Source organism: Oryzias melastigma, linkage group LG1, assembly GCF_002922805.2.
Source record: "Oryzias melastigma strain HK-1 linkage group LG1, ASM292280v2, whole genome shotgun sequence".
Classification (NCBI taxonomy): Eukaryota; Metazoa; Chordata; class Actinopteri; order Beloniformes; family Adrianichthyidae; genus Oryzias; species Oryzias melastigma.
In genome coordinates, this window is record NC_050512.1 from 1,583,274 (window position 1) to 1,606,863 (window position 23,590).

The 23,590-nt window shown below is 37.8% G+C and overlaps 1 protein-coding gene across 7 annotated transcripts in view; it reads right to left on the reverse strand.

Moving 5' to 3' along the window:
* Positions 1 to 671: 671 nt before the first annotated feature.
* micu3a (mitochondrial calcium uptake family, member 3a) overlaps positions 672 to 23,590 on the reverse strand; it is a 43,746-nt gene continuing 20,827 nt past the window's right edge. The window contains exons 9-17 of one of the 7 annotated variants that reach the window (XM_024259464.2): positions 21,165 to 21,260; positions 14,101 to 14,115; positions 12,050 to 12,144; positions 11,790 to 11,961; positions 10,532 to 10,537; positions 6,116 to 6,224; positions 5,855 to 6,012; positions 2,799 to 2,869; positions 672 to 1,942 (exon numbers count right to left, since the gene is read on the reverse strand). In XM_024259464.2, the coding sequence (XP_024115232.1) occupies positions 2,801 to 2,869; positions 5,855 to 6,012; positions 6,116 to 6,224; positions 10,532 to 10,537; positions 11,790 to 11,961; positions 12,050 to 12,144; positions 14,101 to 14,115; positions 21,165 to 21,260 (720 nt within the window). In that variant the 3' untranslated portion in view covers positions 672 to 1,942; positions 2,799 to 2,800. Of the gene's footprint in view, positions 1,946 to 2,798; positions 2,870 to 5,854; positions 6,013 to 6,115; positions 6,228 to 10,531; positions 10,538 to 11,789; positions 11,962 to 12,049; positions 12,145 to 14,100; positions 14,116 to 21,164; positions 21,261 to 23,590 lie in introns of those variants that run through there. The other 6 variants (XM_024259462.2, XM_024259463.2, XM_024259466.2 and 3 more) reach the window with 6 other exon arrangements.

Genomic DNA, 23,590 nt, shown 5'->3' on the forward strand with positions numbered 1-23,590 from the left:
ACACCATTGCTATTCTTCATTCAGAATTTTTTGAAAACATGTCGTAAGGCTACGACGTTATGCTACACTTATTTACACTATCAGTCTCCGAGCAATATCAGCTAACGTCTTCATTTCCATTTGTAAAACATCGTCTAACTCTGTCATGGCAGTTTCTCGAACATAACACAAACCTAAAAAAAACCTATTCAAGAAACCAAATAAAGAAGTAAAAAGTTAAACTCTGATTCGTCTGGATCCATCCGGAGTTAGTCTTGAATAGGGTATTTAATAGAATTTCCAGAAACAATTGGATTCACAAGAGCCTGGATGGAGTCGATTCCGATTTTTTCCTTCAATTCTTCAAATTGATTCAATTTTGAGTTTACACATTTTCACACATTTGTTTAGAAATACATTAATAATCTACTATATGATTTGAATATATTTATATTAATCTGATCCAGTTCACATACTGTAAATGTATCAGTGAAATACTGAGATTGTTAATATCATCCAGTGTTACATGGATTCTCTAAAGGAGAAGTTCTAACTAAAATGTTCAGATCATTAACATTGGAAACATTGTTCTGCTTCTCCTGTAGGGAGTTTCAGTTTGGACACTAGGTGGAGATCACGCTATAGCATTACACCTTATTCTAGAAGAAGAAAGAATGAGGAAAAAACAGCGCTTTGGAACACAAGTGGTTACTTTAACAATATTTCCTTAAAAAAGTTTGTAAAGTTCATGTCTGTGAGTTTATAAAGATGTTCATTTAGTCAGCAATGTATGTTTACGTCGACCAAGCGTTAGCATTAGCCGTCCTATAGGAAATTCAATAAACATTAGCATCAAGCTAGTGGACTTTAGCTTATGTGCTCGATCAATTTATATCTTTATGAATCAATTATTGATCTGTTAAGCTTAAATCGATTCAAATTGATTAATTGATTTTATTAACCCAGCCCAAGTCTGGAAGCTTCTAATGTGCATGGTCAGTGATCACAATACAGATAAAATAATTGAATGTGTAATAAAACAAATCCTTAAACGTTTTATTTCATCATAAATTCATATGTTTGATTTGGGAACCGGTTTCCTGCCATGAGTTGGACCAGAAGAGTATGTTCCTTATAAAATAGTCATGTATGTCTGTCATGCACAGAACACTCAAGGTATTTCTAATTGACTTTGTGTTGTTTCTACATCATAAACCAGCTGTTAAAAAGAACACAATATAAAAAGAATAAATCAAATACATTATTAAAAAATACCAGAAACGCATTTCATCAGAAAAACACACCTGTTGGACAATTTTCATGCATTTAGTTTCATTACCTATTTGTATCTTATATTATAATATGTTTGATAATAATCTGTTTGTAAAAAGCAGCATCAGCATATCAGTGTGTGACTGAACAGGGAGATGGTTTATAAAGGCTGTGATCCTTGATGAAAAAGTGATACAGACACACACATGCCCTTACCTTTCTATTTGTGCTGTTTCAGCAATTATCACAGTTTAGAATGTAGCAGCTAATCTACAGGCAAGCAACAGAACAGTGTTTGTTACATTACAAAACAATATTTCAGTGGATGAATTTTAACTATCGTAACAATAAAAATAAGTGCCAAATGAGTCAAACAATAAAATAATCAATAATCAAGGCTCATATAGTATAATGTTTAATAACAATATATGTTTCTTTAAATAAAGGAGGAGCATGTGACGGTGGCGGATGCCATCAGGTCGGGTGTTTTGTCTGGGCAAACAGCATCTAAAGGAGGATTCTTGCAGACGATGTTACGTCCATGCATGACGTTGTTTTTCTAAAGCTGGCCTTTCACAGTCACAGCTGATTGCTAAGAGTGAGTTCTGTCTCGTCAGGTTTTCTCTGTAGTCCTGCCGAGGTTGCTGTCTTCTGGACAGTCGGAGTAGGAGGTGTGGCACCAGCTCTTCACCTGGTGAGGAGAGAAAAGACACACCTGCAGCTTAGTGAACAAATGTCTTCATTTAAAACAAAGACCAGATAAACTATGTAGGTTTTTACATCCTGTTGACCTGAAGACATCTTGTTTGATCAACTCTACCTCCAGAATGAACAGATTTTATATGCAAAAAAAAACTTTAGTAAAAAGTTGGATCTTTTATGAGTTAAAAGCACACATTATATTATGCTGAACAACATTGGTTACTAGCTGTCCAGAGCTGCTGAGATGATCCTGTTTGACACAGAGTGTCTTTGATTTTGAAAATAACTTATTTGAGCTTCTGTAAAACGTAAAAAAAAAAGAAAGACGCTAGGTTCTTTTTATATATTTGCTTTTGTTTGTACCAAAAAAATGACATCATTCATATTTGTTAATAAAAAAATTTCATGAATGCAAATCCAAATTTCTTAAAGGTTAAAGTAAGATTATTCGGCTCCTTCTAGGTTTTGATCAGTAGAAAACGAGACCAAATGGCTCTTTTAGTTTTAAAGGTTGCCGACCCCTGACCTAGACGCTGCTCCAAAAAACAATGTGAGTGACAACACCAAACATTAGCGGACATGATCTAAAAAAAGAGCCACACTTCCATTTAACATTGTGTCAACCTTCATTATACACAACTGAGATGGAGTTAAAACCTTTTTAAAAAACGAATCATTTCTACATTTTAACAACAAACCTAACAGATTTTCTCCCAAGGAGTGCACGATCCTGCAGAATTTAAACTAGATCAAACATGGAATCAGAATTTTAAAAAAAGGGTAAAGGAATGCAGAAATGCAACGTAGTTCATCGCATTTAGCTGAACATTATGTTTGTTAGTTACACTTATCTGCTTGCCAGCTCCTTCTTCAGGCAGGATCTAAAGGAGGTGGCTCTCTCCACCGCTTTATAGCTCTGCAGAGAAAGAAGAAAAAAACATGAAAAAGAGGAGTGGAGGCAAAAAAGAACATTTAGAAGATTCATTATAACCGAAGATTGTTAGTCCAAGAGACGAAAAAGCAGACGCAGGAATTGAATTTACGTTTTAGCTTGATGTGGTTGAATAATTCTAGTGAAGATGCTGCTCTGGACCGTGTTGTTTACCGCCACTGCTCACTAGAGGGCAGTGTTGCCTGTATGAGTGTTGAGTGATTTCCATAAAATGTTATTGTAGCATTTTTCTCATAATGGAGGACATGTATACAAATAAATTAAGATCACAACTGTTTTTCTTAGTATTTCTTTATTCAAATCGCATTGGATTAGAAGCAGATAAAAACAGATGTTTGAAAAAACGTTGTGCATACAGATAAATAGATTAGATTGATAGAAGCATGTGTGACGCCGCCCATAGGAAAGGCCTTACCTCTGGCTCCAGCAAAATGAAGCCAATTCAATCGTCTTTTTAAATCGTAACTTTTTAAAATAATTATGAATAATAAAAAGGCAGGAATGTTATTCAAGAATAAATCAACTTAAACATAACTTTTAATATTTAACTCTCCATAAAAATATATTTTGTCAACATTTTACCAGTTAGAAATGAGCACAGATAACATTAGGCCATTAATAACAATAACATAAAATGATCTGGAGGGCCGGATTCGGCCCCTGGCCCTTGACTCTGGAGCAACTACTGTCACCAATCAACAGAGAGCTTGTTCAAAGTTCACATCCCTACTACTGAAAGACGCTCGGGAGAGTCTGTCCATCAATTGCTGGAGGCGGGGCCAGCAGACGCCACATGCTTTTATTGAGGTATCAGATTGTTCAGTTTATAACTTGAATAACTTGAAGAATAAAGATAAAAAACTATCCTGAAATGAAAAAGGAAAAAGGAATCATCGAAGGTGTAACAGAATGACTAACAGTTGTTTATTTCTTTATAGAAGTCTATGGGATTTTGGGATTTTATTTATTCAGTGAAATATTGTACTACTTCATTGGGCGATACGTGTATCAAACGCTGCCAAGGTGATTTTGAACTAATTGTCTATATGCACATAAGTAAACATTCTTATGTTGTCCTGGTAGTGCTGGATGGATCATCATGAATGACTGTCAGAACGGGAGTTCATTCGTTTGTTTGAAGTTCATCATTTCTCAGCTTTAGACCGGAGACATTTCTATAGGATGAATGCACTTTGGATCAGATCCTAAATGTAAAGACAAAGCTGACTGAAAATTGGTTCCTCAGAAGTCATTACGACCTCTGACCTTTCTGTTAAGGGAGTTGCATTTCTAAAGACAACACCAACACACGACTCTTTCATGGATGGTGGCAATCATGCGGTGATGTTCACGGCTGGTAAAGTTACAGACATATGAACCCTACAGAGCAGCTTACTCACCATTTGATTTACAACAGTTAAAGTGTCATGTTTAAGATTTCAATTCTAATGTTTTCTTCTGTTTTCAAACTGTAGTAAAGGAAAAAAAAGTCACTAAAACGTTATGATTGACTTACTTTCACTAATAAATGATGTCTGTGCTAGCATTAATTCTGCTATTCTTTAGCGCCGGTGTCACATTCTCCGGGCTCACCAGCGCCCTCTGCCTTGAGGCATGCGTACTGCGGGCCTCACCTAATGTATGTCTAAAGGTGAATTCACACCAGGCTCGATTTGCGCAACAAATTTGCTGCATGGCGAATTCGCTGCCCACCGCCTGTCAAAAAATGTGTTCCTGAACGGCTGCGTGTGGGAGGAGCTACCAGTCAATGTTTTAAACCTGACATGGAGCAGAGTCTGTGTATTTATCACTTACAATATATGTAAGTTGAGAGGGTTATGTTGAGAGATCAGGTTTATTTATTGTGAATAGTTCTATAAAAGCATCAGTAATCACGTCTCTCTGTCTGGTTTATGAGATTATTCAAACATTTCCCCGTCACCGGGGGCTTCAGTCTCACTCTGAGGACTGTGTCTGGATGACAGCTGCTTCTGCTGTGTTTCTGTGACTCTGTGACTGAGTTTGAAGGCTGTCCTGCATTAACCAGAGATATCTCGATATAAATAGGAAAATGTCAGAAGGTTCAGGAGGCCTGAGCAGGCAGCCCCCACACCCCACAGTGGCTGTCTGTCTGCCGGCGTATCTAGCGAGCTCCGCTGGACTAAAGGAGGCTGTGTGACTGCAGCCAGAGAGCCCCTATCTCTTCTTCACCCGCCCTGGTAACTCAGCAGCCCCAGCTGGTTCAGGAATTAGATGGAAGTTAAGGAAAAAAACGCTTGAATTGATTAATATTCTACCTGCTGCTTGAGTCCCTGAAAACGTCAAATGCCCAAAGCTGAGGTGCTGATTTGTAGATTTGATGCAGGGACCAGTCAAACTTTAGATATTTAATTTTTGGCTCTGCTGCCCGATTCGCTCATAACTCAACTTGTGCCTGAATTTGCGACTGTTCCATTGACTTAACATTGAAACTGGCCATGGAAACTGGTGTGAATGCACCTCCAAGTGCATTTTTAGCGGATCAAAAAGACTAAATGAGTCACAAACTGGCTCCAATAAAATCAGATAGACGATGAGTAATAGAAAAATGAAGTAATTAAAAATAAAGCATCTTTTATGATGATAGAAAGACGAAACAGCAAAGCGAATGTGTCCGCTGCTGCTCCAGTCAGTGTCTTTTAAACAGGAAACTCATAAATTTGCTGCTTTTTTACCAAAAAAACGCTGAAACCCCACATAGAATAGAGTAATCATAGAATAGACATGTCTAAAAAATAACATTTGATTGTTATTTTTAATAATGAAAAAGTACATTAGCCTTATTTAAGCCAGCTGTATTTTGCAGGTGAGGCCTCCCCTGCAGGTCACTGCAGTCATGCCATCTCCATGAAAAGGAGCAGATTCTTGGCAATCCGAAGCACTTCTTGTCAAAACTTTGAAGCTCCTTACCCTGGATCCCCTGTGCAGCCTGTCTTTCATGATCCCGATGAACTCCTTGTAGGAGAGCTGATCATCGTGATCAACATCAAAGATCTTGAAAATGGTGTTGACGAGGTGACGTGTGAGCTTGAGCCCTGTGGCCACATACACCGCTCGTGCAAACTCATCTAGCAGGAAAACAGTAGTATTACGTTTGAATAATGAAGGCCCGATGCTTCAGAAAACAAACAAAAAGCACCTGCATCTTTACTTTCAAACAGCTTCCCTCACCTTGTCCAATTGAACGAGATGCAAAGTTATACATCTGCATGGCTATGGCAAAGTCTTCAAGGTTGTTTAGAAACTGGAAGAAAGACCTGAACTCGTCGAAGGTGATTCCCTGAAACATGAAGAGAAGCTGCAAGTGAATTTAAAAGGGAAATACTGAATAGAAGTAGTGAAGCTTAAAGCTGAGCAGTTCAGATCAAAACTTCAGCTTTTTTATCAATGGCAATTGCAACTATCAGAATACATCTCATTTAAAAATACACCGTTCTTGTTCTCATCCTGGAGGAGGAGAGTAAAAGGTATTAACAGAGAATATCTGAGAAGACAGGAATGCATCAGATTGCATGATGAGTCTGAAGCTGGAAGGTGTGATGGTGAATGTTGCCAGTGGTTATAACCCCTGGTAGGATGTGAGCTGGAGGAGGAGGAGATGGATGAGATGATCCTGGGTATCCCTCAACCAGGAGTGTCAAACTCAATCACACAAGGAGCTAAAATCCAAAACACACCTTAGGTCACTGGTCAGACAGAATAAACAATTATTGAACACTCTAAAACTACATCTTTAAAACTTTAAAACCGTAACTTTTTAACATAATTATGAACTAGATATATAACATTACCTGTGATAATGCTAGTGTGAATGCTGTAAGCTGAATTTGGCCGCTGAAGATGCTGATATTGATAGATAAAAACACTGAAACTGATAGGTGAAATCACAGAAGTGAAAAGCTGAAAAAGCTAAAGCTGATAGCTGAAATTGATGAAGCTGATGGGCAGTGAAAATATTAGCTAAATGCCAAATTAGCCTAAAAAAAAAATTTTAAAATAGCAGAAAAAACTGAAAAAAGCCTAAATTAGCCAAAACAGCTAACATGTAGCTGAAATATTATCTAAACTGAGCTAAATCATAGTAAATGCCAAAATAGTCAAAAAAGCTGCCAGAATGCAAGAATTTTTTAAAACCAGACCTTTTTAACATAATTATGAATAATAAAAAGGCAGGAATATTATTCCAGAATTAATCAACTTAAATCTTAAATAACTTTTAATATTTTACTCTCTATAAAAATATATTTTGTCAAAATTATACAAGTAAGAAATAAGTACAAGACAACATCGGGTCATTAATAACAATAGAATAGAATTGCCCGGAGGGCCGGATCCGGCCCCCAGGCCTTGACTTTGGCACATGTGCCCCAGAGGAAAGGATATGATCTGAGCAGACTTTAATGGTCATGGATGAAGGAAACAGAGGCTATGAGGAAGTGATTGAGACATTTGGTGTTTACAACAAACATGCATGAGAACAGATGGTGATGGACTTTACAAAAACAATGAAAACAGACACAGTTAAGACATTTTTCCAGAAAAGAAAGAACAGAACAAAGGGAGACATTTGTAAGAGTGAAGGGGGAGGACACAAGTATATTTCATCTAGAGCAGAAAAAATCTGAAGAGATCTGTTACTGCACCAGAGAGACAGTAAACATACAGCATACGATAATGGTGTGAGGTTGACAACGGTATTCACATGTAATTTTGTAAATACTGTAGTCAGTTCTGAACTGTTTTCTTTGGCTGCACGGACTCGGAGGAAAGGTTAAGGTTAGGATTACGGTTCCGGTTCCTGTTTATGCTCCAAAGGGTTCCTGATCACGGCTCCAGCTGCAGCAGTGCTCCGCGCTCTAGTTGTGTGACAGCTAACAGGACTTTATTAAATACTGCGACGTTTAGCTTTGATTCACATAAAATACATGAATCAATGCAGCGATCTGCATCTTGACTGCACCTATAACGTGTCGCCAACATGAATGTCCTTCAGTTTTAGGCTGAATGCAGAAGTAGGTCGTGCATATAGCCCATTCGGACACGATGCTCACTACTTTTCTTTTGTTTTTTTTAGCACCGGATATGATGTCACTGATTTCACAAAGAGAAAATCAAATAAAGCACTTTACGTTTAATTTGATTTATTTATGACTCCACTGTGTTCTGATGGTGAAAATGTGGATGGTTTATTCAAATATTACATTTAAACTCATTTTTTCCTTTAAAATTGGTCGACCGCAATGCATTGTGGTCTATATTCACTAATCTAGTGAGCATCAATGCACGCTAGTTGTTTGTAAAGACTTCTGGGAAATTTCTAGTGCACTTGATTTTGAAATTAGTAGATTCAGACAACACTAGAAAATGGTGATATAGTGGGGGGGGGTCGGACACAACCAATGAATTGTGGGTATTTACTGTAAAAAGCAAAGCTTTGTGGGAATTTCTCTTGTCAGTATTGTATTTTTCCAGTTCTTGTGAATCAGAATACAGAGAGAAAAATGTCCATGAAAATATGGTCAATCACAAACGAGAACGTCATTCTTTCTTACTTGGACTAAGTTTGGCAGCTGCCAGTAAGTTACTTTAAAATCTTCAACTATTTTACAGTGTGCCTCACGTGCTGCTGATCAGGTGTGTTCTGTCAGTTTAGCTTCAATGGCAGGTTAGTTTCAAGGCCTGGTTTGGGAGTTAAAACATTAGAGCAGAGACGTCAAGACTCGGGCCTCGAGGGCCGGCCTCCTGCTGGTTTTCCAACCAACCTGCTACTATAGATAAGGCAGGATTTCTGGAAAACCAGCAGGAGGCCGAGCCTCGAGGCCTGGAGTTTGACCCCTGCAGTAGAGTTTTTGACTCACGATCTTGGAGAGGGAGAAGATGTCTTAGGAAAGGAGGAGAAATGTTCTGGTTTCAGTTCAAAGGAGAAGAGACGTGGGACATGTGGAGTTGTGGAAACTACAGAGGAACGAGGATGGTAAGTCTCACGATAAAGGGGATTGGTGGTGTAGTGGTTATCACTCAAGCCTCACAGCAAGAAGGCCCTGGTTCAAATCCCAGCTGGGGGGTTTCTGTGTGGAGTAAGAATGTTCTCTATGTTCATGTGTGGGTTTCTTCCAACATTCCAAAAACATGATTCATATTTAATTGGTGACTCTAAAATGTCCCCTGGTGTAAAAGTGCGGGAAAATAGTAGTTGTCATAAGAGAATGACACGTTTGCTTTGAATCTGCGTCTGGAGAAGAACTGAGATGGTCAGAAGAAGCTGCACTGAGTCAGTAAATCCAGAGAACGTCTGGAAGGATCCAGAGAGGGAGACTGTGGATTGTGAGGAAGTCTGAAGAAGCAGAGAAGAACGACGGGTCAGGTAGCCCTGCACTAAGGATCGGCTTTGACTTTCTTCTTGTTTCTGTGGTCATGGACACACTACAGAGACAGGAGGCAGAGCTGGAGGAAGCAGAGATGAAGAGGTTGAGTTCTCTTTAGGAGAGATCAGGATGGATCAGGAATGAATACATCAGAGGATCAGATCATGGCAGATGTTCTGGAGATCAATGCAGGGAAGCAGATGGAGATGCTTGGACACGTTAAGAGGAGGAACAGTGACGGTAGTAATTAAACTCTGTTCAGTTTGGCCACTAGGTGGCGATCACGCTTTAGCATTACACCTTATTCCAGTAGAAGAAAGTATGAGGAAAAACAATGTTTTAAACCACAAATAGTTACTTTAAAAAATACTTTCTTAAAATAGTTTGTAAAATTGATGTCTGTGAGTTTATAAAGATGTTCATTTACTTAACAATGTATGTTTAGGTCAACTGAGCGTTAGCATTAGCTGTCCTATGGGAAATTCAATTAAACGTTAGCATCAAGCTAGCAGACTTTAGCTTTATGTGCTAAATGGATTTATATTTTTATGACTGTGGATTACTGATTTAATAAACTTAAATCGATTAAAATCGAGTAATCAATTTTATCAACCCAGCCTTATTAATTATTAAAACAGGATAAACTCAATAAAAATAAAACAAGACATTTTGAGAAACTCAATGTCGATAACTTAATTCAAATTTCAGGAATCGGGCAATGATGTCAAGCTTTTGCAATAAACATCACATTCTCATTCACGTCTGAAACAGACTGAAATGCTTTAGCCGGTTCAGGCAGGTAGTTTTAGCAAGATGCCCCCAGGGTTTGATGTGTGTAAAGGAATTCTTGCAGCACCTCTTTCCTTCTTTCTCACCTCCAAAAAATCATGCTACCAAAAAACAAACAAATATTTAAAATCATTAATGACAGAAGAACCATTAATGACAGGAATCAAGCAAGATTTGATGAATGTCAAAAATCAATAAAAAAACTGATTTAAACAGCTGCTAATTCCATTGACATCACTGTGCATCATCCCAGAAAAGCAAGACCTGGTGATTATTCCTCATGAGAATAATGTTAATTGGTCAAATGAATGAGTTTTATGTCATGTGAGCAGACTATAATCTGAAAGCAATAGGAAAGAGGGCAACTAAGTTCAAAATGGAAAGACAACCAGCTGTGACTGCAGGTTCTAGGTTTTAAGAAGCGTGAACAAACCTGCTTCTTCCACAGCATGGAAAGAAAGGAGGGACAAAAACAGGGTTGAATTTGATTTTTGGATTAACTAACAGTTCAACATGGACAGTTACAAGGATGCATGGATAAAGAGTGCAGCTGAAAGTCCAGTCAGATCTAAGGTCAGCATTCACCACCTGTCGTTGGGCAAAGGTAGGCGATCGCCTAGGGCCCCCAACATCCTTAGAGTCAAGAGCTGGACACTTAATAAATCAAATCGAAAGTTAATCAAATTAAAAGTGTTTAAAATAAATGTCACGCCCATCATTATTTAACTCTGTCTTTAAAACGACCCCAATCACTAAAAAGACAAGACTGATCATTAGTCTCCAGCAATGGAATATTCCAGTCAACAGCATGACGAGAAATAATCAAGTTAGTGAGCAGAGGCAGTTTAGCTAAGCTGGTCAGTTTCAAGCTTTTCTGCTGATTTTGCAGGAAAATATTGCTTTAGGAGGCGGAACATTAATTTGGGATGGGTTCAGGAGCTTTTAGTTCTTTATTGAAAAGAGCGGTTAGGAGAGGCAGGTGAAGCAGTGCCTCACCTGTCATCTGCCTCAGCTGCCGTCATGAGATGTATAACCTGTTAATAATTACATAAATGTGTCGACTAACTGGTTCCATAAATGTAATTTATGTCTGTTCATGCCAATATTGACAGAAATTAAAAAGTGAATAAATCCTTTTAACCAGAGGTCTAAAAGTGGCGGCCCACGGGCCATTTGAGGCCCCCAAGTCGATATTTTGCGGCCCCCGCCTTAATATTAAAGTTCAATGTCTACAATATCTACGCTTCATTAATGAGAGCTTTGTGTTTGTTTTGTGATGTTTCAGCTTAAAACGTTGCTATTGTCGCTGGATCTGAAAAGTCCTTAGCAACAGTTGCTAGTATCGTTAGCTCCTGTCGTTTCATAGGACATGCAGAAGATATTGTCTAGTAGTACATAGTCATGAACAAGTTTTCAATAAACTTGTTCAGTAGACATGGACAATAGACCAAAGATATAGACAGTGGACGCAAAAACAGATTTTCGGCACAAATGAAACCCTGAGGCCCAGCCTCATCCAGACTCTGCCTTCAGTGACCCCAAGGTAAATAGAGTCTGAGACGCCTGCTTTAAACTGTTGAGAGAGAAATACAATGTGGTCAAACAAGTTGAGTGCACCGTCCTATACACAAGGCAGCAGCATCCAGAAGAGGAAAAGAATAAACAGAGAAGAACAGCCGTTTGTCTTCTACCTTCTCATCTGGGATACTCTGGCGAACATTTTCCAGGTAAGAACTGATGTTCTCCACGTTTGTGAAGCGCAGGAGGATTTTGGCGAAGTCTTCCTCGCTGATGGTTGTCATTCCTTTAGAGTAGGTCAGAAACTCAATTTCCAACACCTCTGTCTGGAGGTTATCCATGAACCTGGGAAGTAGAAAGAGGGAAAAAGTGATAAAAAGATAAACAAATATATAAAATAAATAACATATTTTTTAGTGCAGATTTGAGATACCTGTAGAAATCCTCAAAGGTAAGTTCAGCTTTTCCTTTCTTCCCAAAGAAGTGCACCAGTAATGTTGTGTCAATTGTGATGTTCTCATCTGATCGCTAACAAAGAAGCAGATGATCAAAGCACAACGTTCAACCACGTGGTAGAAAGCTACAGCAGGATGAGTCCAGCATCGAGCCAACATGGCCACCCATGTGCAGGCAAGGAAGCACATGTGCAGCAGAGGAGCAGCAGCAAACTGTCATTAATACTCATGACATGTAAGACAGTCTAGAACACAAAGTGTACGTACAGTATATTCAAATAAAAAGACTAATTTGGCTTCAAAAATAGATCAATGGATTTCTTTATTTTTCATGATTGTTACAAAAACACCAAAAAGCGAGCCACAGGAAGTGGACAGGACTCTCTTTGCAGTCTAGACTGAGGATTCTTTTGGAGGAAGCACAAAAACACACACGGAGACGGATGAAGGCAAACATTTAGACAGACAAACATCCAGAGACACAGCGAAGAACAACCTCATGCTTTCCTCCACTGATGAGTCTAATGAGGACAGACACAAATACACACCATCAGACTGCAAAACAAACTGACAACATGAAGCCATAGCATTCATGCCACATGTCACACAAGCTCTTAAAACAGAGCATTCATAACCGTCACCAGCAGCAGCAGCTCAGCAGCCATGCTGAGGTGGGTCCAGTCACTTCCACCTTTTTCTGTGAGCCGTGAGACTGATGGACACTGTTGGTAGGGGATCTGATTGTGTCTGTTACGTCTTCACTCTGGTGTCATTAGATCCTAAACATCTGAAATGCATTCTTTGGGCTTAAAGTTATAGCTTTTGAAAAGATCCCATAACACACGTGTCAAAGTTAAGGCTTAACTCTATCCGGCCCACCAGATTATTTTATTTTATTGTTATTAATGGCCCGATGTTATCTTGCGCTCATTTCTAACTTGTATAATTTTGACAAAATTCATTTTTATCTAGAGTAAAATATTGAAAGTTATTTAAGGTTTAAGTTAATTTATTCAGGAATAAAAATCCTGCCTTTTTATTATACACAATTATGTTAAACAGTTATGGTTTTAAAATAAAAAAAAATGCCTTTTTCCATTTTTTTAGGCTATTTTGAAGTTTAGCTATTATTTCAACTAACTACTAGCTGTTTTGGCTAACCAAAGTTTGTTTTTTTAGTTTTTAGGTGAGTTTGGAATTTAGCTGGCTATCACTTTCAGCGTTTTCAGCTATTAGCTTCAGCGTTTTCAGCTAATAGCTTCATTGATTCCGACTATCAACTTCTTCAGCATTTTCAGCAGTTAGCTTCAATGATATTAGCTTTCAACTTCAGTATTTTCAGCTACAAGCTTCAGCGTTTTCAGCAATCAGCTTCAGTGTTTTCAGCTATCAACTGCAGCATTTTCAGCTATGAACTTCAGCATTGTCAGTTATTAATTTCAGCGTTTTCAGCTATCAGCTTCAGTGTTTTTAGCTCTCAGCTTAACGTTTTCAGCTATCAATTTCAGAATCTTCATCGTCCAAATTCATCTTACAGCATTCACACTAGCATTATTGCAGGTAATGTTATATATCTAGTTCATAATTATGTTAAAAAGTTACAGTTTTAAAAATTTCATTTTAGAGTGTTCAATAAATGTTTATCCTGTTCGGCCCGCGACCTAAGGTGTGTTTTGGCGCCCTGTGCGATTGAGTTTGACACCTCTCCCATAAGATAAGGTGATATAAAGATAACTCTTTATTCTATAATAAACAACTTTCTAATTTAAGTTTGATTTTTTATTTCTACTGCTTAACACAGCTAAGTCAGAAAAAGGTGACTGCATCTCAGTACAAGGACAAAAACCACAAAGACACAATTTTCCCATTGCCTGCCATGCCTCACTCAGCCAATCAGAAGTCATGCTGGAAAGAAGATAGACATCAAATTGGTTTAAATCTCAAGTCATTCTAAGAATATGGAGCATTTGTGCCATTTTCATCACTGCCATGATTAGAGTCATCACCACGATGCCATTCGTGGTTCTACCTCAAGAACAAAATCCTAAAGTCCAATGTGGGGCAGGAAGAAAATGCCAACAACATGATACATTTATATTTGAAAAAACTGAGCATGTCATCTTTGTGTTTTTCTGTACTGATTAATGTGTCATTACACAATCAAAAATGAGAACATGAAAAAGATGTAGACACATCCTATACAAGATGAATTGTTGCTAAAATACACACAAGTGTCTCTAAGGGCGTCAAAGGAGTGATTTCTATGGTTTCTGTTCTGTGCATTTCCTTCTTCAACAACGCTCATTCTGAGACTTAATAAAATGATAAAGCCAATGAAGACAGCTTTTTTGCTTTCACATTCTGTCGCGCAAAAAGTGTCTCATAAATCAGTTTAAGTTAGCAGTTCCAGCCAAAATTAGCCTGAAAGGCAATAATCTTATAGATTTACCATTTTTAATGTTATATTAACATATGCTGGACTGTCTTAAAAAATAAACAAACAAACAGATGAATATTGTTTTAGGAAGTTAACATCGAAGACATAGAGCTTGATTCTTTTTGAAGCTGTGGTTGAATTGGCCTTTAAAGACATCAAATAGAATCAACTTTATTTATTAAAAGCACTTATCATACCTGCGTAGCTCAAAGGACTATATAAATAAAAACAGAAACACAAAATAAAAACCCAACCAACCCAAACCCAAAGTACACCCAAGTTTCTCACTGAGAAGGTTTAAAATTATTCAGCTTATGTAAAATCCTCTCTCTGTTGTCTTTAGGACCAAAGATTAAAACTTGTGTTTTGTCCTAGTTGAGCTGTAAGAAGTTCTCTGCCATCCATGACTTTATATCGAAAATACAATTTAAAAGAGTGTATGTTCAAGGTCATCAGGAGATGAGGTGATGTAAAGCTGTGTATCATCAGCGTAGCTGTGAAAGTCTACACCAGGGGTGGGCAAACTCTACACTTCACTCAGTCATCTGAAATGAGTGCATGATGGAGGATAGATAAAACACATGAAGTTTCTTAATTTAGTGTCACGTCAGAAGTGGTTAAAAAGGAGTTGATTTTACTATTAAGAGATCATCTCATTAAAAAAAAAACTTGATTACATAAACAAAATGTAACCAACATATCAATTATTTATACTCTTAGGAAACAAATCAGAATACTTTAAGGCTCCATGCAAAAGGTTCAAGTGAAACATTTTAACACAAAAACATTTTTTACAAAACAAAGGGAATTCAAATTCATGACTCCTACTGATCGCCCCTCCCCCTGCGCTTACGGCAAGCCTTTTTATCATTTAATTAATATCCTTGATATCAGGTGGTTTTGAGCCTAACTAGTAATGCCAAAAGGACAACCAGTTAACAAGTGATAGCCAAAAGTGTGAACTAGTTAACTGGTAATGTCTTAAAATGTGCACTAGTTTACTCGTGGGCCCTATTTGTGCTTACTAGTTAACTAGCAAGACTCTCAAAAGGCCTATAGTTAACTTGTCACATGCAAATTTTCTACAAGTTAACAAGTAAGGCTTCTGTAAAGCTCACTAGTTACCTAGTGCTACCAAAATATCACATTAGTTTACTAGTGACATGCAAACTAGTTGACTAGTGAGGCATATGTAAGTATTACTAGTTAATTACTAAGAGAGAACATTTTTCCCAGTTCACAAGTGCAGTGCAAAAAGCCCACAAGTTACCTAGTGAGCACAATATTTTCTTATTAGTTCACTTGTGCATTCTTTTAAAAGTCACTACTAAACTAGTGAAGAACTTACTATCAGCCAGCTAACTGGTGTTTCAGTATGCTAATGTTGAGCAGTGATGTCATCAGAAAAACTCCTCCTAATGGTTCTGCGCCTAAGCTCCAACCCACTCAAATCATTTCAACGCGCTGCGCAACTCTCCTGTTCTCCCCTTTCCCCCAACCCCACTCTCAGCACACTGCTCCTCTTCTTTTTTTCTCCATGGAACTACTTGGTTAGTCTGTGATTAAAATCATCAACAACATAATCACATGATGCAGTTAAATTCTGAGCAGGAGTTTGGTTAAAAATATCAATAAAACTCGCAGCCACTTCAGGAGTTATATACTTTTCCCTCACAGTTCACTGAGGCTTCCTGCTGGATTTCACTGGTGACATTAAAAAAAAACACACAATAATGGTCTGATATGGGTAAGTCAACGACAGAGGACAACCCGGCACACAGGCCGTAGGTAATGGCGAGGTCCAGAGTGTCTCCTCTGTTGTGACATGTTGCTTAAAATCTGAGGTGCTAAAAAGATTTAAAAAACTTACAGGCATTGATGTCGTCATGTTTGTCAACATATAAGTTAAAATCACCAATTATTAAAATCCTATTGTACCTAATGTGAAGAAAAGATCAAAAATCAGAAAATTCTTCAATAAAACAGGAAGGAGGGTTTGGTGGTCTGTAAACTGTGACAGTTAAAACAGATGAGTCACCAACAATGAATCCAAAAGGAGGTGGAGAGACCTCAGTGAGAACAGCGGGAGCGTCAGTACCCAGCCAGGTTTCAGTTAAGAACAGACAGGTTAAATCAAGGTCTAAAATCAGATCATTGATGATAAAAGACTTCCTTTAACAGGAGAGGCAAACAACTGCAGATTTATCATTTCATGATCTTGTTTTTCTCTAACGTTCTGGAGGTTCCTTTCATTAAGTCTCTGATTATGGACAAAGGAACCAAAACAGTTTTGTTCTTTTATCTTTCAACTGACGCATTAGTGATGTCTTTATGACACATGAGCCGTTCAGACCACGAGACAGCATCCACCTGGCCTGTCTGTGATCTGCTTCTCTCAGCTTCTCCTGCTTAGTTTACAACTTTTATGTTGTTTTGGACTTTAGTTCATTGCTTCAATAATGTAAAATCAATTTTAAGAAACAGTAGGATGTGTATTTTTGTTGTTTTTACAGGTTGTGAGTTTGTGGTATTCAACTTTTTTTGTGAATAATTGCTGTGGTTCATGACAATTGGAAGCTTTAAGGCTTTTTAAAATCACTGTTACTGAAAGGGGATACACGGTTTTCTCCCACAGTCCAAAGACATGCTTCATCTGTTAACTGGATCGCCATTGTGTATGTGGTTGTGTGGCCCTGCTGCAGACTAGAACTGTCCAGAGTGGATCCCACCTTTACTCACCGGTTGCTGGGATAGACTCCAGCAACGTCATAACCCTGAAAGGGGTTCAGATGATGGGTGGAACTTTACTGATGGAAATTAGCTAGTTTTTCTTTCGTGTTGTCGACTCATAAAGTTATTATGTTTTATTTGAGTAAATGACAGCTCAGTAATTTTCAGCTCTTGCTTCTTCAGTTGAATACATTACAAACAGCACAAAAACATTCAAGTATTGGTGTTTTTAGCTCACTTTGAACTGAAATGAAAGCAGGATTAGACTTAACTTAGTGACCAAATAGTAATGTATTCATTTTCTCGATAACTACTCGTAGGGAAGGTTTTTCTTTCTTGTCAGCTGTAGTCAGTATTTTACCAGTTTGTCCTTTAGCTCCGGCAGAATTTGACCTCCAAATTTTTGTTACTGCATGTTTGGTTTATGCATTCTTCTCATAGCAAACGCATCATTCCTGGAAACAAAGTTGGTGCTGTGTGAAGCCAGCCTTTTTCTTGACATTGTAATGGTTACGCCGCCTGTGAGGCATGAGCCAACACCTGGTGTGTGTGTGTGTTTGTCCATCTGTGTGTGTTTTGTGTCTTTGATCATGAGGCGAAGGCTAAAAACAGTAATTACCGATGTAAACGTTGCATGTTCGTCCTCAGCCTGGTTGTATGAGTAATGCTCAGGAGGAAGAGCTCATTGAAGCTCTTCAGGCTGTCAGTCACACCTCTCACACTTCTCTTTATCCCACCTTCTTCTCCACTGCACCCTCACTTCTTCTCCTTCCCTCCTTTTTCTCCTCTTTACCATCTCCCAGGTGTTCATACTCTGATGACTTTTCTCCTCATTCTGCTCATTAGAACCTCTTTCAATAGAGGGGAAGTTATTTGTTTCTGCTCCTCCTCCAGACAAAAGCAGAGATATCATAGTGACTAATCTGTTGAGTAAACATAATCTGCCTCCAAAACCTCTGTTCTTCTCAGACACTTTGCTTCAAAACATTTCTTCTGATGACTTGCTGACTCTCAAGTTATACTCCTCTTGATGGTTTTTCCCATGGATCAATGAGATTCTTACAGCTCTGTAATGACATTTATATTCATCCAGACAGTTTTTTTGATTAAATCTGAGACTTTCCATCCGTGTTTCTACCAGCTCCACCTTCAGCTCTCCGCCTTTTCCCTGTCGGGATTCTGTCACTAACAGATGAAAGAGACAGATGTAAATACATGGTCAGCCCCACACTGCTGCACTGTCATTACCTCAGCCCTGGCTTCCGCTACAGACACGACAGCCAGCCTTTCATTAGCCTGCTAACCTGTTAGCTCTTATTGATCACTGAAAATAAACATCTTTATCATTTGTTGTCCAAGTTATGAGTGCAGCTTCAATAAGTTTCTCCATTTTTTACAATATTGTTTTTCTCAGCAAAATTGTGAATCCACCAGGGTTAAGGTTTATCCAGGAGTGGTGTAAACAAAAGACGAAGTTCACACAAAACGGACGTTCAGGAGTTTTCTGACTGTACTCCTCCACTGATCTTTATCCTAGAAACACAGACGATGTGTTTTCCAAAATCTGATCCTTAAACATTAGTCTGCAAGTTTTAGAAAATCAAGAAAACAAGTTGACAAGATACACTGAATAAACATCCATCCACCTGTCCATCCATCCATCCGTCCGTCCATCCATCCGTCCGTCCGTCCATCCATCCATCCGTCCATCCATCCGTCCATCCATCCATCCATCCATCCATCCATCCATCCATCCATCCATCTATCCATCCATCCATCCTTCTGTCAATGCATCCATCCCTCCTTTTTTTTTTAGAATCTGCTTAATACTGGAGCCTATCCCAGCTACTGATGGGTTCCATCAACTGAACACACAGCCACGCACACCTAGGCACAATTTAGAGAAACTAATAAACTGATGAGGAGTGTCTTTGAACTCTGGGAGAAAACTGTAGAATGACCTTGTCATACCAAATATTTTTATAAGTGAGAATTACAGGATTACATCGTACTAAAGCTACAACACCTGATGGACGACAGCCCAGATAAGCATAGAGGAGTGAATGAAGAGAGCAGACACATGATGGTGGGTGGAAAACAGAAGAGAATGTTGACATCTGAAGTGTTGAAGGGCCTGTATCATGCTACTGATGAGCCTTTCTGGATACAATATATCCATATCTACGATCTTATATTACTTTTGACAAAACTAATAAAACATATCTATAAAAATAAGAGTTATTTTTGCAAACTCTTTCTCCTATCCGATGTAAGACGCCTCGATTTCTGAGGCTCCGCCTTTCGTTCCTTGTGGGTGTTGGCCATTTCATGACATCCTCTTAGAGCTTCCCTCGGCAGCGGGTCTTTAGGGTTGTTTTTCATGAGGATTCTGTCATGATTCTATGCCTGGGTTCTTGTGGTGCTTTTGTCATGATCTGTTTTCTCTGTCAGTCTCACCAGGTTCAGGTTCATCACCCACAGCTGTCTTCATGTAGTTAATCAACCTCAGTGTATTTAAGTGTCAGGATTCAGTTACTCTGGTCTGTTCTGTCACCATTTTGTCTCCTAGGGTATTTATCATGTTTTGGTTCATTTATCAAATGTTTTAAGCTCCTGACACAAAGCCTGGTCTCCTACGTTCGGGTCCTTCATCCGCCATGCCTGACAGAATCAACACTATCGTATACTTAAAAGTAGTGTTGGGTTAATAAAATTGATTAATCAATTTGAATCGATTTAGGCTGAATATATCAATAATCGATTCATAAAAAGCATAAATCGATTTTGCACATAAAGCTAAAGTCCACTAGCTTGATGCTAACGTTTAATGGAATTTCCCATAGGACAGCTAATGCTAACGCTGATTAAATGAGCATCTTTATAAACTCACAGACAAGAATTTTACAAAATATTTTAAGAAAATATTTTTAAAGTAACTATTTGTAGTCTAAAGCGCCGTTTTTTTCCTCATTCTTTCTTCTTCTTCTGGAATAAGATGTAATACTATACTGCGATCACCACCTAGTGTCCAAACTGAAACGTCCTCCAGGAGAAGCAGAACAATGTTTACAATGTTAATGATCTGAACATTTTTGTTAGAACTTCTCCTTTAGAGAATCCATGTAACACTGGATGATATTAACAATCTCATTATTTCACTGATACATTTACAGGATGTGAACTGGATCAATTAATATAAATATATTCAAATCATATAGTAGATTATTCATGTATTTCTAAACAAATGTGTATAAGGGTGCAAAATTTAATTGAATTGAAGAATCAAAAGAATTGAAAAAAAAATTGGAATTGAATCAATTTAGGCTCTTGTGAATCGAATAGTTTCTGGAAATTACAATCGATACCCAACCCTACTTAAAAGCTAATAAAAAGGATGTTGCAGGATATAGGTCCTTTAAGCAATCTATAAATTATTTTTTCAAGAAAATAAAGAAAAATACAATGTTTCTTTTATTAAGGAACAATAAAAGAAATACTGATAAAAGAAAAATTCAACATCTAAAGCTCAGAATGTGTGATCATCTTGAATTCATAAAATAAATAAATCTTTACAAACATTTAGCATAGAGACCAAACAAAGCTGCATAGATTTACTTTCAAAAATTGTATTAAGCCAAACCAAAGTTACAGTTTTTCCACAAAAACACATTGTAGTTATACTCTAATTAAAAAAAAAGCTGTTGGAGGTAAAATATCTATATTTTTTGCTCCTTTTAAACGCAGTAGCACACATGGCTGATCAGATGCTGCAGATCATGGTCTCATTGGGTTATACATCAAATAAAAGTTTAGCCTCTGCAGCTTTCAGGAGTTATGCAGGGATTCCTGATGCAGCAGTAAACCTTTGGAGATATTGTGACAGGAAAAAATGGCAAAGACATAGAGAAAGAAATGGTCGTGTGTACCTCTGACAGGTCAGAAAAGAGGACTTGGCTGGCACTTCGCCTCAAAACGTCCCAGTAACTCCGCGCCACAAACTCCTGACAGTCTTTTTTAAGCACCTGTTGGAGTGGTAAAACAGTCCCAGCATCAGTTCAGATCTAAATTTGAAAAATTAAACTTAATATATTTCTTATATATACAATATATATATAACCGTATATCCGTGGCAGACATAAAATCCACTTTTGTCATGGGAGGATCACACATCAATGTAAGGGTGGGGTCATCTGGACCCCATAAGAGAGCACGAGGGTTAAAAAGACCAAATCAACAGAACAGAAAGTTCCTCAAATAGTGATTGTATGAAGAAATCAATATAATCAAAGTGTGTCAAGTTTATCTGAGTCTAAAGCAGAAAAAGAAGTTTAAATTTGGAGTACAAAGTGATTTTAGTCCATTAAAAAGAATGGGATTTTTCTGCAATTAAAAACATTTAACGTGTTCAGGAAATACATGCTTGTACTTTTGGTATTGCTAAATTTCATGCTAGCTTTTTTTTCTAATTTGACACCTACTGGGGGTTTTTGAGCTACTTCTAAATTAAACTAGTATTTTAACAATGTGTTAGCTTTCTGGCTAATTTGACGTCTGCTGAGATTTTTGGGCTAATTTCGAATTAAGATAGTATTTTAGCACCATGCTAGCTTTTTTTGGCTAATTTGGCATATACTGAGATTTTTGGCTAAATCTGAGTTCATACCTTTGCACATTTTTAAACTCTACAGAATTGTATGTATTTTTCAGAAGTTCTTCTAATTCTTAATTAATGCAATTAATGCAATTTCTCCAACTTTAAGTGCTTTCGCAATTTTAGCATTATGTAAACGTTGCAATAGTTTTAAATGTATTCTTCAGCTTATTCACAATTGGTCACAACCAGCTTCTGACATAACTTTCTGAAACTACTAAAAAAGGTCTTTTCCATATTTAAGCAGATGAGCTCAATACCTGGAACACCAGGTCTCCTCCACACATCAACTGATTGTGTTTCAAATCCATCCTGAGGGGGATAATGTCCAGTTTCTCATCCAGTTGTTGGAAGTCTGATAATATGGTTGTCTTTATTAGAATGTGTAGTACATAATACTGGACTTACATGCTAGTACTCTAGAATGTTTCAGACAATCTCAGATAAATCATCATCTTTATGGGGAAAACGCAAATTTGCAGACTGCAAGACAAAGAATTGACTCATTTTTCATAATCTAACCTAGATCTCTTTCTATTTAAGACTGAGGTGAAAGAGATTCTGCCTCTACCACAAACATTACTCTTTGAGCATTAGATTGTTTCAGTTTATTTTTTATTTTTTTTGTCAGTATTTTCTCAGGACATAAAGAAGCCATGAGACCCATTCTCACAGATGCTGGAAAACTAGTGAGACTGTTGATGCTAAAAAACCACCTGGTTGGCAGAAACGGGGATTCAAGAAGGTTAAGATGAGACAAATGTAACCGTATTCTCTCGGAATATAGTCTTAACAAAAACTAACTGAAAACATTCAGTCTAAATGCAGCAATTTAAGACATTGAGAATTTTAAACTTATGGAACCACAAATACTAAATCGTAATAATAAATGTTTGGAAACACTAGAAAATGTAGTTTATTTACTGCCATGTCTACTTCATGGGCTTCATTCTCACTGTCTTTGTTTTTTTAACAGGTCAGGATGTTAAACTGGAAAGCAAATACAAAAAAAAAAAAAAAACACTCTCCTTTTACCACATGGGCTGGGGCAGTAAGTTCACACCAGAGCTCATTTTGTTAAAATATTTATGAAATCAGGAAATCTATAAGTCAGTGCCACTTTTTATACTTAACATACTGTAGAAAACATTACCTTGAAATAACCTGTGTCCGAGCTTCTCTATTTGTTCCAGGATTTACTCACCTTTTTACTCCATCAACAAACAGAGGCGACATTTTACATAAACTGCTTAAAGCACATTTTCAAGTTTTGGAGCCAAACCTTTTAAACAGCAATACTTGTATAAAAGCTTTCTTTTATGGAAAGAAGCAGCTGCTTCTCTTTCTATGTCCCCTAATGAAATCAAGGCTAACCTCCTAGCGGAGCTGCTGACCACCCACCCGGCCTTTTCTCTCTGGGGAAAAGGTTCTAGCAGTCATCTTGGCGTGACCCTGTTCCACTCTGAACTCCACAGTGACAATGCATCTGTCCATCACAACCTGCCAGCAGTATGAGGATGAGAGACTGCTGGCTCACACTTCCTGACCCCCCCCACAGTGTTAACTCATACTTCTTTGACCTCAGATGACTCAAACAAACGTAACTTGACAAAACAGTGTAATGTGAGGAAACACGTTGGTTCTCTGTTGTTCATGAAGCTGAAGAAAACTCCAGCATGACTCGGGTATCTTCTCGTTACT